The following is a 13,724-nucleotide window of genomic DNA, read 5'->3' as shown; positions in this document are numbered from 1 at the left end:
CTTGTTGGACTGTGCAAAAGTGGACCTGATTATCATCTCAAGCTTAGAGGGGAAATATGTTATTTGGCAGTGTGCCAGATAGATCTGGTGATGTTGATCACAGAAAAAAATTCTGAATTTTCACATAATGTTATTGAGGAACGGCCAATTTTGTTATAATTATCGTGAAATCTTTAAAACAGGTAATTCATATAACACTTTTTCAACAAACATTTTTTCACAGAACAACTATCCATCCATCCATTTTCCAAACCGCTTATCCTACTGGGTCGCGGGGGGTCTGGAGCCTATCCCGGAAGCAATGGGCACGAGGCAGCGAACAACCCTGGATGGGGGGCCAGCCCATCGCAGGGCACACTCACACACCATTCACTCACGCATGCACGAAAATTAACTTAATCCCCAAAACTAATTTCAGCTGCATTTCAGCCCTGCCACAAAAGGACCTGCTGACATCATTTCAGTGATTCTCTCGTTAGCACAGGTGAGAGTGTTGATGAGGACAAGGCTTTAGATCACTATGTCATGCTGATTGAGTTAGAATATCAGACTGGGTGTTCTCCCTCTGTTAATCATGGTTACCTGCAAGGAAACACACACAGTCATCATTGCTTTGCACAAAAAGGGCTTCACAGGCAAGGATATTGCTGCTAGTAAGATTGCATGTAAATCAACCATTCATCGGATCATCAAGAACTTCAGTGAGAGAGGTTCAATTGTTGTTGACTTCAGGACTTCAGGGCGCACAAGTAAGTCCAGCAAAGGTAAAATTATTTTCTCTGATTAATCCCCTTTCTGATTGTTTTGGCATCTGGAAAAAGACTGTCCGGAGAACAAAGGTGAGCGTTACCATCAGTCCGATGTCATGCCAACAGTAAAGCATCCTGAGACCATTCATGTGTGGGGTTGCTTCTCAGTCAAGGGCGTGAGCTCACAATGAATACACAGACATGAATAAAGAATGGTACCAAAACATCCTCCAAGAACTCCCAACTATCCAAGAACAATTCGGTGATGAATAACGCATTTTCCAGCACGGTACCATAAGGCAAAAGTGATAACTAAGTGGCTTGGGGAACAAAATGTTGACATTTTGGGTTCATGGTCAAGAAACTCCACAAATAGTAATCATATTGAGAACTTGTGGTGAATCCCCAAGAGGCAGATGGACAAACAAAAACCCACAAGTTCTAACAAACTCCAAGAATTGATTATGCAAGAATGGGCTGTCATCAGTCAGGATTGGCCCATAAGTTGATTGACAGCAGCCGGGGCGAATGGCAGAGGTTTTGAAAAAGAAGGGCCAACACAGCAAATATTGACTCTTTGCATAAACGTAATGTAATTGCCAATAAAAGCCTTTGGCACTTATGAAATGCTTGTAATTATACTTCAGTATACCAAAGAAATATCTGACAAAAAGATCTACAAACACTTAAGCTGCTAACTTTGTGAAAACCAACACTTGTGTCACTCTCAAAACTTTTGGCCACGGCTGTACGTATAGCGTATGGTTTAATTTTGTGTCACTCAAAATCCATGCATGATAGCTAAATTCTGATATTGGAACTCAGCACGAACAATTCTGTAAGATTCACCTATTTTGATTTATGAAACAAAAAGAAAGTAAAAATTTGTTGACCAGTGAAACAAATGAATACATACATATAATACATATTAGTCCATCCATCCATCCATTTTCTTAACCGCTTATCCTACTGGGTCACGGGGGGTCCGGAGCCTATCCCGGAAGCAATGGGCACGAGGCAGGGAACAACCCAGGATGGGGGGCCAGCCCATCGCAGGGCACACTCACACACCATGCACCCACACACGCACACGCACACCTACGGGCAATTTAGTAACTCCAATTAGCCTCAGCATGTTTTTGGACTGTGGGGGGAAACCGGAGTACCCGGAGGAAACCCCACGACGACATGGGGAGAACATGCAAACTCCACACACATGTGACCCAGGCGGAGATTCGAACCCGGGTCCCAGAGGTGTGAGGCAACAGTGCTAACCACTGCACCACCATGCCGCCCCTATATACATATTAGTATGTATTAATTTTGTTTACCAGTGAAACCACAGAATGCTGCATGGATGAATAGTCAGTGTTTTCTGCTGTTTCTGTACATTTAGACAACCAGCACTATTATCTTCAAATAACCTTTACTCATGTCATGTGACCTATGTAACCTAACCAGCTCCTAGATTCTTGGCATGGAGTAATTTCCTCATGCGATTCATTGCTAAGTTATTACTATTACTCTGGCATCCCTTCTGTTGAAGACCGCAAAGCACTTTGGTTAATGGATTACGAAACATGTTTTTACTGAAATAAAATCAGAGTGAAGACAAAGGTAAGAGGTGCCACTTTTTCCTTAAAAGATTATTATAAAAAATCACATTGATACTGTCTTAACAATCTGCATGTTGTGTATGTTGATGTTGTGTGTTACAGTCACTCAGAGTGTGTGTATTTGTAAACCCTCTTCACTCCTGTGTATGATGTAGCCTGCTGGCTCTGTGTGGCTTACGGGAAGATTCTGAAAAGAAAGTCTAGATAAGTATGGAAAGAAAAGGAAAGAAAGTATGATATTTCCAGACTATGACGAACTGGCCTGTCACAGTACTTATAGAAAGTCTTGGGACGCTTTGCTTAATTCTATAAAAAGTCTGTTGCGAGTTTATTGGTTTCAGAACAAAAGTCCATTGACAAGCAGTGTTTAACATATCTGCACATATCTTCCTTGCGCACTTTTTATTAAGTGGCATAATTTTTTGCAACTGACTCACTCAATTCTGTTCTTGCCGTCTCGACATTAATTGCAATTGCATTGGCTCCCAAAGACATACTAAACACAAATGTTTGGTGTTTTATGTTATTGCGAATTTATTGTGTTATTCATTAAAGAGTTCCTAATGATGCTTGACAATTAATTTTTCGACCCAGAACAGCTTTTTTAGAACTACAATTTGGGTTACAATTTATTACTACTTAAAAACGAACATTTCAGTTAAAACTATTTGTTGTTTCTAATGTTATATATACATTTTTGTAAATGAAAAAGTACTAACTTTCGTTATAAAACTAATAAATGTTTTTGCTAAATTAAGCAAATGTTCGAAGACTTTCTGTGAGCACTGTATGTATTGTATAAAAAATACCTGAATGTACTTATTGACGTTTTCGATGGAACCACTAATGTGAGCTGGCTGTCGGGGCCAGAATGAACACAGAAAGGACACTGAAGAGAAACGTTGCAAGCGAGGGAGGTGGGCTGTGTCTGTGGGGTACGCGCGTACGAACTAAATGAATAAGATCATAATTCACACTGCCCACATTTTAGGATGTGAGTCTCAGTGCGGAAGGCAGGCAGGTGATGGCGCTGTTTCTGGTGCCACAATGAATGGTGGTGCAGCAGCAGGGCAGGCAGGTTAGCCGGTTTTGTAACTGGTTCGCTAACGATGCCGAATTTGAACAGAAAGCAAAATGACGAGGCAGAGGCATTGCCATTGAATCGAGAAGGGTCCAGCTGCTGATGTCTGTAGAGTGGAGCTCCACCGGAAATACGTGATCTTTAAGGACGTAAAGTGGAGCTCCGGTTGAGGTTAGGTTTAGGGTTAAGTTTAAGCTTAGGGTTTATTCGCTGTAAGACAGAGTTGAGATCACGTGTTTCCGGTGGAGCTCCACTCTACAGGCGTCTGCAGCTAGACCCTCTTGGTCTAATTGGCAGCCACTGGCGGATTCTGTTGAGGGCAAGATGGGCTCCGAATTAACAAACTGCCGGTGCCAACCTCATGCCACCCCCCGACCCTGACAGCTGACTCCATCACCACCCCACCCACAACAACTTTTACTGTCTTCGCCCCCAGTTCAGTCTGGAAAATTCAGACTTTTAAAATGGGAAGCGTGTATAAACCTTGTGAAAAGTCTTTGGTTGAGTGGTTTAATCCGGCTTTTCGCACACGGAAATAGCTGCAGCACTACGAGCTGCTGAGATGGGGGCGCTTGTGTGTTTGTGCAAAACTAAAGTAACTCGCGTCATCAATCACATTGATTCTTTGATTGATTGATTCTCCCGTGACGGTTTGTTCTCAGGTCGTGGAGAGTGAAAATGGAGTCCCAAGATTACGGTAAATATATAAACATATATTATCTATCAGATTTAAGAACTACAGGGCATTCATTGTATTCCCAGTTTTATATTACAGATATGGATTCCTGGTTACCTCCCCATTATGTTTTGTTCTTGTGTCTTTCCATTTTAATGAAACAAATTTCCAAATAGTGTCCACTTCACGAATTATGCAAACCTTCCAAAGCCCAGGAATGTTGTTGTAGTTTATTTGCCACGCCCTGCGTGTCAGAGTGTTTTCTGATGAACTTTGTTTGTTATTTCAGCTACATGGCTCAGCTACAGCTCTCTGGGAAGCTCAGAAAATCGACTTTTCTGTTGTATAGTCTAATGTAACTTCTAGTCTAGGTCTCTTTTTACATGGCTGAGTTTCATTAACTACTGTTGATTCTGAAAAATACAATGAAGTAGTTTAAGGATTAATGCAGAACAAGCCATTAATTATACTTCTTAAAGGAACTGCTTGTAATCTAGTCATACGTCACACTCTTGCTTAACCTGCCTAAACAAGGTATTAGGCAGGTGTGGTAACTGCCTGGCAGACACACCCTGCGCAGTTATTGAAAATCAGTCAGCTTCCTTCAGATGTGAGAATTTGATAATAATAATAATAATAATAATAATAATGAAGTATATATGTACTGTATGGGAACTACTTCCATGTAAAACACTGGCCTGTTACTGTACATGGTCCCCCTCATGACAGAATCACTCCCCAAGTGGCATTTATATATATATATATATATATATATATATATATATATATATATATATATATATATATATATATATATATATAAAATGAGAATGAATTCGACTAGTTCATGCAGAGCTCATGCAAAGGCAGTAAACTTTAGACTGTTTTTTAAACGCCGCATCCTTCAGATTCCTCACACAAATATAAAGATTTAAATATATCAGCGAGGGTAGAACCTGACTCTTTTAGCATTTATCGATTATTAAAACTGGACACGTGTACTTTCTTGTTTAGACAGGTTAGGGTTTAAGGTTAAACAGTATTGTGAAATGTAACTGGACCACAGCCTGTGTTTGGAAATGTATAATGCACGACTTGTTACTCCAAACTTTTCACTACTTTCACTGTTTTTTATAGTTAATGGAGTTCACGAGATGAATTGTGATTAATGCAAAAGTAAAACTGCTTCCCAACAAGCTATAGCTGAGTCATGTAGCTGTAATAGTGTAAAAATTATGTTGAATTAAAACGTCATAACCCTTTTTGATAATAAATGTGATCACTTTTGACATGTGACCATGGCTTATTTCCCATGTACAATCCTGGTCAGGATTATTGGCGCCCATCAATTGTAAGTACAGAATGTAGAATATCTTCAGAAATAAATGCTAATGAACCAATTTTTTATAATTAGAATATTTAATAAAATGTCCAAAGTTTTTGAATGGCAACAACAAACGCTGTCATATAGTGAAATAAAAATATAGACATAAAATGTATGCTGGACATGGTTGTTGGCTCCTTCACTGATATTTCATCGCAGAACCTTTGGTGACAATGATCGCGTCTAAACATTTCTTGTATCCATCTATAAGCTTCTTGCATCCATTTGCTAGCAGTTTCCGCTACTCTAACATTGCTGTGCATTCCAGCTCTTTTAAGTTTACAGGAGTCCTATTTGCAATGGCAGATTTCAGCTCTCTGCAGAGCTTTTCAATGGGATTTCGGTCAGGATTCATCACTTGTCAGTTTAAAACAGTCCATCTTTCCTTTTCCACCGTTCTCTTGTGCTGTTTGATGTTTGCTTTGGGTCAGTGTCCTGCTGAAAGACTTTTGCTCAAACCTTGTCTTTGGACAATGAAAAACACATTTCACTCTAAAATGCCTTGGTAATCTCCTGATTTCGTACTTCCTTTGGTACATTCAGTGCCTCCAGAACCAGAGGCAGCAAAGCAGCCCCACAACACGAGAGAGCCCCCCCCCGTATTTTACTGTAGGCAGGCTGCTCTTTTTCTTATGGGCTTCATCCCATCACCTATACATCACAAACGCAAGTCTTGCCTTTTTGTGCCATTCTTTCAGTAGTGGTGTCCTCCTTGCCCTTCGTCCATGGAGTCCTACTTGGGTTAGTATGGTACGGGTAGAAGCCACCACTCCAGATTGCACCAGGTCAGCTTGAAGCTCTTTAGATGTCTTGTGTGGTGTTTTTTCCACAACCAGCACCAACCTTCACAGACGTCTGTCATTGAGATTCTTCTTGAAACTGGGAACTTCTTCGGCGATCGCCTTGTGACCTTTGAAACTGTTATGCTTTTTAATAACAGCAGTTCCTCCCCACCCTGGGTGGATTTCGGGGAACGGGGGTGCCTACGGGGGTCAGCGGGGGAGCTGGCTCCAGGGGGGAGGTACTTTGCCCCCCCCTTTCCTTTCCTCCCCATTCCTAAGTGCTTCCCTGCTCCCGCTCCATCACACCACCACACACGTAGGGCTTTGAGGTGCAGGTGCGTGGCTGGGATACAGGGGAGGTATCCCTCCTCTGTCCCCTCGCGACCACATGTACCTCAATCATACACCACAACGTAGACACTCTCATTACTGACTCTCTCATGACACATGCATTTAGGGCCGTGGGGGTGGGCACCCAGGATGGCATCCAGAGGGTGGTCTGTTCATTCAACCTTACCTCTGGTGCCAGTGCCCACTTCTCAATTTTAATCGCACATAGACATTGAGGGTTCTGGGGAGGGGCCAAGCTAACACCAGCTGTTGGTTGGCAGGGGTGGTTGGCACCGTGCCCTTCCCCTGTTTTAAAAGCACTTTAGAACAACACGCACCAACACCACATCTGAGCGGGCGAAGGGGGGCATGGGGTCTTTTCACACCCCCGTTCTCTGTTCGCCATTTGGAGCTGGGGGCTGAGAGGAAGAGCTGGCCGTGTAGTCGGGGTCTGGGCTGGTGGGCTTCTTGGCTGCTGCGGGGTTCGGGGTGGTCTTCTGGTCTCCTCGCCAGAGGAAAAAAAAAAAAAGGGGTCCACATAGAGTATATATGGGGAGTGAGAGTATGTGTACAGTGTTCATTTCTGTGTGTCTAAATGTTGGGTGAATGTGTAAATATTTGTTTATGTGTGCATGAGGGTGGGAACGTATGCTTGTATATGTGTGTGCCTGTTTGTCTATACGCATGTGTCAGGTTGGGTCCTAGACTCCACCTGAAATAACATCTCGGGCTCTATTCCCCCCCGCCACACTCCCTGCCGGTGGATGGGGCCCCCGGCCGCTGGTGCGTTGGTGGTTCTCGATGTCCGGGGCTGGGTGCTCGGGTGGGTGCTGGCTCACCCTCGGCGGTTGCCTGGTGGGGTCTGGCCCTCCTGGCTCTCTCGGGCCCTTGCTGGGGGGGGGGGGGCCCTTGGATCTCTGGGCCCGGTCTGCCCTGGTGGGGCCGGCCACTGGTGGAGCTTGCGGGCTCGCCGCCACGGCCCCCAGAGGCTCCTGCACTGTGGCTGCCGGATGGCCTCCCTCCGGAGCTCTCCTCTGCCCTTTTCTGGGTGGGGGCTGCTATTCTCCCTGCTGTGGTCCTCCGGGGGCTCCCATGCCCTGGGGGGCCTCTGGATGTCTGGGGCCCGGGTCTCCTCTGTGTCTGCTTCATGGGTGGGGGTGGGGCTGTGGCCCCCCACACACACTACTAGACATTTACATGGAGAAACCTTATGAACACAAGCGCGCTCACACACACAGGTGTGCACACAGGCGTACAAACTACTACTCACTGACACACACAGGTGTACAAACAGGCTCTCACAGACACACACAGGTGTACAAACAGGTTCTCACAGACACACACAGGTATACAAACAGGCTCTCACAGACACACACTCTCTTGATCGGCTGGTGCTTCTTAACATCTTCACTGTGATTCGTACAGATGTTGGCTGTTTTCTCTCTTCAGCAGGTATTGAAGCAGATTATCTGGTTTTTCTTTTTCTTCTCTTTTCCCTCCCTCTCTCTCTATTTCCCTTCTTCTCCATTTTTGTCCTTCTGTCCCCCTCTCTTTCCCTCTCCCTCTCTTGAGGAAATGAATAAAAATAAATAAATAAATAGAAATACAGTAGTCCTCCGCAGAGGGGGGTGGTAGAGGGAATGCTGTCAGACAGCTCTCTTGTCTTCACCATTATGAAAAGGAAACTGGAAGCAATCAGCCCCTTTTTAAGCAGTAAAACCATTCATTGCTTTAATCCCGGTCATGTCAGAAATGTAGATTAAGTGCAGATGAGTCTTATTTGTTTCCTAATATATTTGAGGAAATAATTCAAAATCATTAAAAGGGAGCCAATAATCATGCACAGTTCACATTTTATGTCGACATTTTTTATTTCACTATATGACAGTTATTTTGCTGCTGTTGTTGTTTAATAACTTTGGGCATTTTATGAAATATTCTGATTAAACAAAATTGGCTAATTTGCATTTATTTCTGAAGATATTGTATATTCTGTATTTACAAATGAGAAGTGCCTAATTATCCTGACCAGGACTGTATAGCACTGTCATTTATAACAGTTTAGTAGGTGATGACAGCCATGGCTTAGCGCTGAGAAACGTGCTTCTGCCAAACGTGGTCACGCTTGTGGGCTTCTTGTCCAGCTGCTCGCTTTGTGGACCAACACCGGGCTGAGCTCATCGAGAGGGTGAGGGCAGTGGACCCCATCGGGAGGGGTCTGCTCGCATACTGGACGATGCATACCAGGTTGGCCATGTTGCTTAATTATACCAGTCAGAACATCATGAAGAACATCTACCAAGACCTGGACCTTGGAGGAGCACCTGCAAAAGAGGCTTTTTACAAACTTCTGAAGGAACATGAGCCTCAGCTCATTCAGGAGCTGGGTGAGCTAACTCTGCTTTCCAATAACAATGTTTTCCTTCTACAAAGAAAACAAAAAAAAGATCAAAATTAAAATGTATATATATATATATATATTGAAAGAGTCTAAGTACTGATGCTCCTCCCTTTATGATCACCTTCAGTGATGCATATTCAGTCGCCAATACTGAATTTTTATCTGTTCCTGGGCTAGCGATATGCTGTGTGATACTTTCTACTGATGCCTTGTGATAACAGCATCCAGAGAACATGCTTGCGGTCTCCGTAGCGATTGTGAGCATAAACATCTCATGCAGGGTTTAACAATGTCATACTGGTTTTTTTCTGTGTTGAACAAAATAAACTTGCATTAATTTATTTTCAGTTACTCCTATTTAGTTAAAATAATGATTTGTTGACTTATTCAGTGACAGTAGTTAATTACTAATTTGTCATATGTTGTTCATATTCGACTTGTAATTTTTTCACAAAGTTGACCACAAAGTAATTTTAAGCTATTTTGAAATAAATTCATGACCCCAGGAGAACTATACATATGGCATCACAGGTCACTGCGACCCGCGATATGTACAGTTAAATGGTGTATAACCATACACTACGTATGAACTACATTATGGGGTCTGTAAGATTTTCAAATGCAAAAAAGACACAACCCTACAGCATTACCCTACAGCATTACCCTACAACACTATCCTGCTGCGCAATCAGAACTTGGTCAAAAATGTGATGCTGGGATATATCAGTGAGGGGGCTTTCAATCTGTTAGTATCCAGGTGTTTGATGAGACAAAACTGGCAAACTGTTATGACTGCATGTCAGGCAAACGAGCAGGGAGCGGGAAATCAGGATCGGGCAGATGGGAATCCAGGAAACAGGGTTTATTATGGCAGAATCAACAAGGCAGGGTTCACATTCAACGTCAATGACCGGACTGGGGAAACAGACTTGAACACAGACTTAAATACACAGGACTACTCAGAAATAACACTAAACAGCTGAATACAATCAGGAATTCACATGAGGTAACGAGGGCGGCGTGGCACATGGAAGGATCATTGGAGCAGCAACACACATCCCTAATATTATTTTAAGACACAACATAACAGACACAACAGAAGTATGTCACATATTTGTCACACGTGTGACAAATAAATGTCAATGAATTTCAATAACTGCTCAGATTAAAGAAGCAATGACAATAAAGCATCTTCATCTTATTTTAAGAGGAAATGGCAGGACAAGACGTGATGGTCGAGTTTGTGTACAAATTCTTGCGTGTCTGAACATAAAGAAAAAAATGACAAGCATTGTAACCAATGACAGAGAGCCAAGAAGGAAGGCATGGGAATCTCCCAGTATACTGGGCACACCTGTAGGCAGTGTGACCAATGAGAAAGAGCCAAGAAGGAAGGCATGGGAATCTCCCTATATAGTGGGCACACCTGTAGGCAGTGTGACCAATGACAGAGACCAAGGGGGAAGGGACAGGAAGCGCCCTGTATACTGGCCACACCTCCTTCCTTAAAAGGGTTCTTTCATTGGAGATCTAAAAAACAGACACAAACAGACGTCCTGCAAGCACTCCAGTCATACCTTGAATCCTTCTGGTCTTCTGCATCCTTGCTCCTGATGATGATGGAACACACATTTTTCAAGTTACAATGCTGTTTGAACTTGACATATTTTTGCCTCATTCTATTTATTGTCTTTGTATTTTTACTTTTAGTAGCATGTTTAATTTGCTTATGTCATGATGTCACCTTTTAGCTGTTATGTCTGGAGTCGTAAAAAAGCACTGCTGGAAAATCTATAATTCATTTTTGGAAACTAAGCAATCCCTCCCCTAATCAATGCACTCTTACTCTCACCTTAAATAAGGGTGTTCCTGTATAAAGCAATATTTGGTCAATATTTAATACAGCACAATTCTATATACACAACTTACCTTCTCTTTTTGTCACCATCAACTTTTTTCCTGTGATGGAAAAGAGATGGAAAAGGTCAGTGGAGAGATTCAGAGTCACGGTGAAGAGCTACAGCATCTAAAGGAAGAAAGAGAGAAAGAGAGACGGGAGCTGGAAGTGTGGAGAGCAGCCAGAGAAACAGAGGAAATGAGGCTTCACCAAATGAGATGTGAACTCCAGAGAGAGAGGGAGGAGGTGGAGAGAATGAGGGACATGATCCAGAAAGAGAAGGAGACCATGAACCAGAAGAAGAGAAAACAGAGTAAAGCCACTCTGCTTACATAATCTAATTATACACATTAAAATCATAGATTGGTTAAAAATGAATTAAAAAATATCACCATATGGCTGTAGCATAACAAAATGTGAAAAAGGAGAAGAGTCCTGAATCCTTTCTGAATACACTGTATACATCATTACAATTCTGTGCTTTCTCAGTATAGGTGATGACAGACATTAGGCTGCACATCTTTGTCAGAGAAGACGTCTAGCTAGTTAATTATCTGGTCGGAATTTGCACATTTACTGAATTTTGAGTATTAAGTATTTTCCTGGTGCACCATTCTAGGGGTTAAACATCAGATAAAGGAGGAGAATGAGACCAAGAAACTGAACAGTGAGAGAGAGAGTAAAATCAGGGTGGCACTGAAAAGCCCGTTAAGAAGATGTAAAAGTATGGACTATTTAATTTCCTTTGGTAAGTAAAGATATTCTGGATTACATGCAGTCAACTACTGTTAATAGAATTTGACTGCATTCTTAATAAAACAACATTATACTGTATGTTTCACCTCAGTTACAAAAAGACGTTTATTGAATTTAAACTTTAATTTTAACGTCGTTACCTACAAAGTTTTACTCAGATCCTACATATGTCTGAGGACTGCGTATGGGGCCCATTGTCCCAAAGAAGGAGCAGGCCAATCCCCACCCAGTTATGGTCTTTGACTCCTCCTCATTTCCTTTTGCAGCCAGTGTCCCTGAGCTCCGGTTGGTGCTTCTGGGGAGAAGTACAGCTGAGAAAAGCTTAATAGCAAATGCCATCCTGCGCAGAGAGGTGTTTGTGTCTGGGACGCCCTCACAGACACAGGTCCAGATGAGCAGCGAGATGAAAAATGGGACCATTGCCGGGAGACAGGTGGTGGTGGTGAATACTCCAGACTGGTTTAGCTCTACAGTGTCCCAGTCTGAGCTCTTGCAGGACATCAAACACTGCATGGAATTGTCAGCTCCAGGACCTCATGCTTTTCTCTTGGTCACAGAGATGCACGAGTGTGGAGAGGTGCAGGGAACAATATTAGAGAAGATGAGGGAGATACTTGGAGATGACTGCTTTCCACACACCATTGTCCTTTTAACTCACGCCAGTGAACTGACAGAGAGCATCACTGGAGGCTTTGTGCATACCGGCAGCCCAGACATTCAGAAAAAAATTACCATGTGCGGAAACAGGTATCATATCATCAACACCAGTAACAGGCCTGAAGGTTATCAGATCTCGTGGTTGCTGGAGAGCATAGCGAAGATGGTTGAAGAAAACCAATGGAGCTTCTACAGCAGTGAAATGCATGAATTGGTGATGTCTCAGATTCAAGCGATGGAACAAAAGCTCCAGAGGGAAAGATCCGAGAAGAAACTGAGAGAAGAACTGGAGGCGAAGGAGAAGTTTGAGAAGGAGCTGCAAGACTCTCTGAGGGAGAAGGAGACCGTGATTCAGGAACAGACGGAAAAGATTGTAGTGCTGGAGGAGAAGATAGTTGAACTGGAGGAACAGCTGAAGGAAGAGAGGGATGAAGAAAAGAAAAAAGAACTTGAAGAAAAACTGAACAAAGAGGTGGAGCTGAGGAATGTTATGCAAAATGAGGTTAAGCAATTCAAGGAGGAAGCAGAGAAAGAAAAAAGTGAGCGGGAGGAGAAACACAGACAGGAGATTGAAGAGATCAAAGAGGACTACGAGGAGAAGGCTGAAGCAGAAAGACATGTGATGAAAATACTGCTACCTGAACTGTTTAGCAGACTACAGTTCACATTGAAAACCAAGAACAATGAATATGAGAGACAGACTGAGGAAAAGAACCATGAAATAGCTGTTATAAAGGAAGCGTGCAGCAGAGAGATAGAGAGAGTGCAGAGGGAGAAGAATGAAGAGATGCAGAAGTTAAAGATAGAGATGAACAGTGTGATGGAAGATATGAAGAGGGTGATTGTAAGAGTGTAACTAAACCTGGAGAACAGTACACAGCTTGAGGGAACTGCAGTCTGAACTCTGCCTCCAGCTGTGTGTGTGTGTGTGCAGTCTGTATGTTCCTACTGTATTTGGGGTTTTAGATGATTGTTCATTTCCTTCTGTCTCAGGTGAATTGATGACTACATTGCTCATATTGTGTGAATCTGTGTCTGCCTGTGATTGATTATACATTTTTTATTCTGTGCAGGTGTGTCTCTTAGCCAATGAATTACTTTACTCCCAAAAAATTCTACTACGTTCCATCAAGTGGCAGTATCACTCCAACAAACTGTTACGAAATAAATTTTTAAATGTCTGTTGAGTAACTAGTAAACAAGATGCAGTATTGTGGAAATTAATTTATGTATAAATGATGTTTTATGTCTTTATGAGTATGTCAGCTTAGGCATTTCAAAACGTTTTTGAAAGTCACCCCAGTATTTGCAGTAACCGTTTTATATACCCATAAATTTGAAGAAGAACTAAACAAAGAGGTGGAGCTGAGGAATGTTATGCAAAAGGAGATTAAA

General features: G+C 42.6%; 2 protein-coding genes across 5 annotated transcripts in view; both read left to right on the top strand.

Moving 5' to 3' along the window:
- The window catches only part of LOC125740521 (astrocytic phosphoprotein PEA-15-like), a 44,569-nt gene that overhangs the window by 23,790 nt on the left and 7,055 nt on the right, over positions 1 to 13,724 (top strand). The window lies entirely within an intron of this gene.
- Positions 2,221 to 13,724, top strand: part of LOC125740447 (trichohyalin-like) — a 114,439-nt gene continuing 102,935 nt past the window's right edge. For 3 of the 4 annotated variants that reach the window (XM_049011583.1, XM_049011582.1, XM_049011580.1), the window contains exons 1-2: positions 2,221 to 2,366; positions 4,109 to 4,143. In XM_049011583.1, the coding sequence (XP_048867540.1) occupies positions 4,125 to 4,143 (19 nt within the window). In that variant the 5' untranslated portion in view covers positions 2,221 to 2,366; positions 4,109 to 4,124. Of the gene's footprint in view, positions 2,367 to 4,108; positions 4,144 to 8,762; positions 9,006 to 10,992; positions 11,230 to 11,535; positions 11,665 to 11,938; positions 13,257 to 13,724 lie in introns of all 4 variants that reach the window. The other variant, XM_049011581.1, reaches the window with a different exon arrangement.

This window comes from Brienomyrus brachyistius, chromosome 4 (genome assembly GCF_023856365.1).
Source record: "Brienomyrus brachyistius isolate T26 chromosome 4, BBRACH_0.4, whole genome shotgun sequence".
In the NCBI taxonomy this organism is placed as follows: Eukaryota; Metazoa; Chordata; class Actinopteri; order Osteoglossiformes; family Mormyridae; genus Brienomyrus; species Brienomyrus brachyistius.
This window is presented reverse-complemented; position numbering and strand designations above follow the sequence as displayed.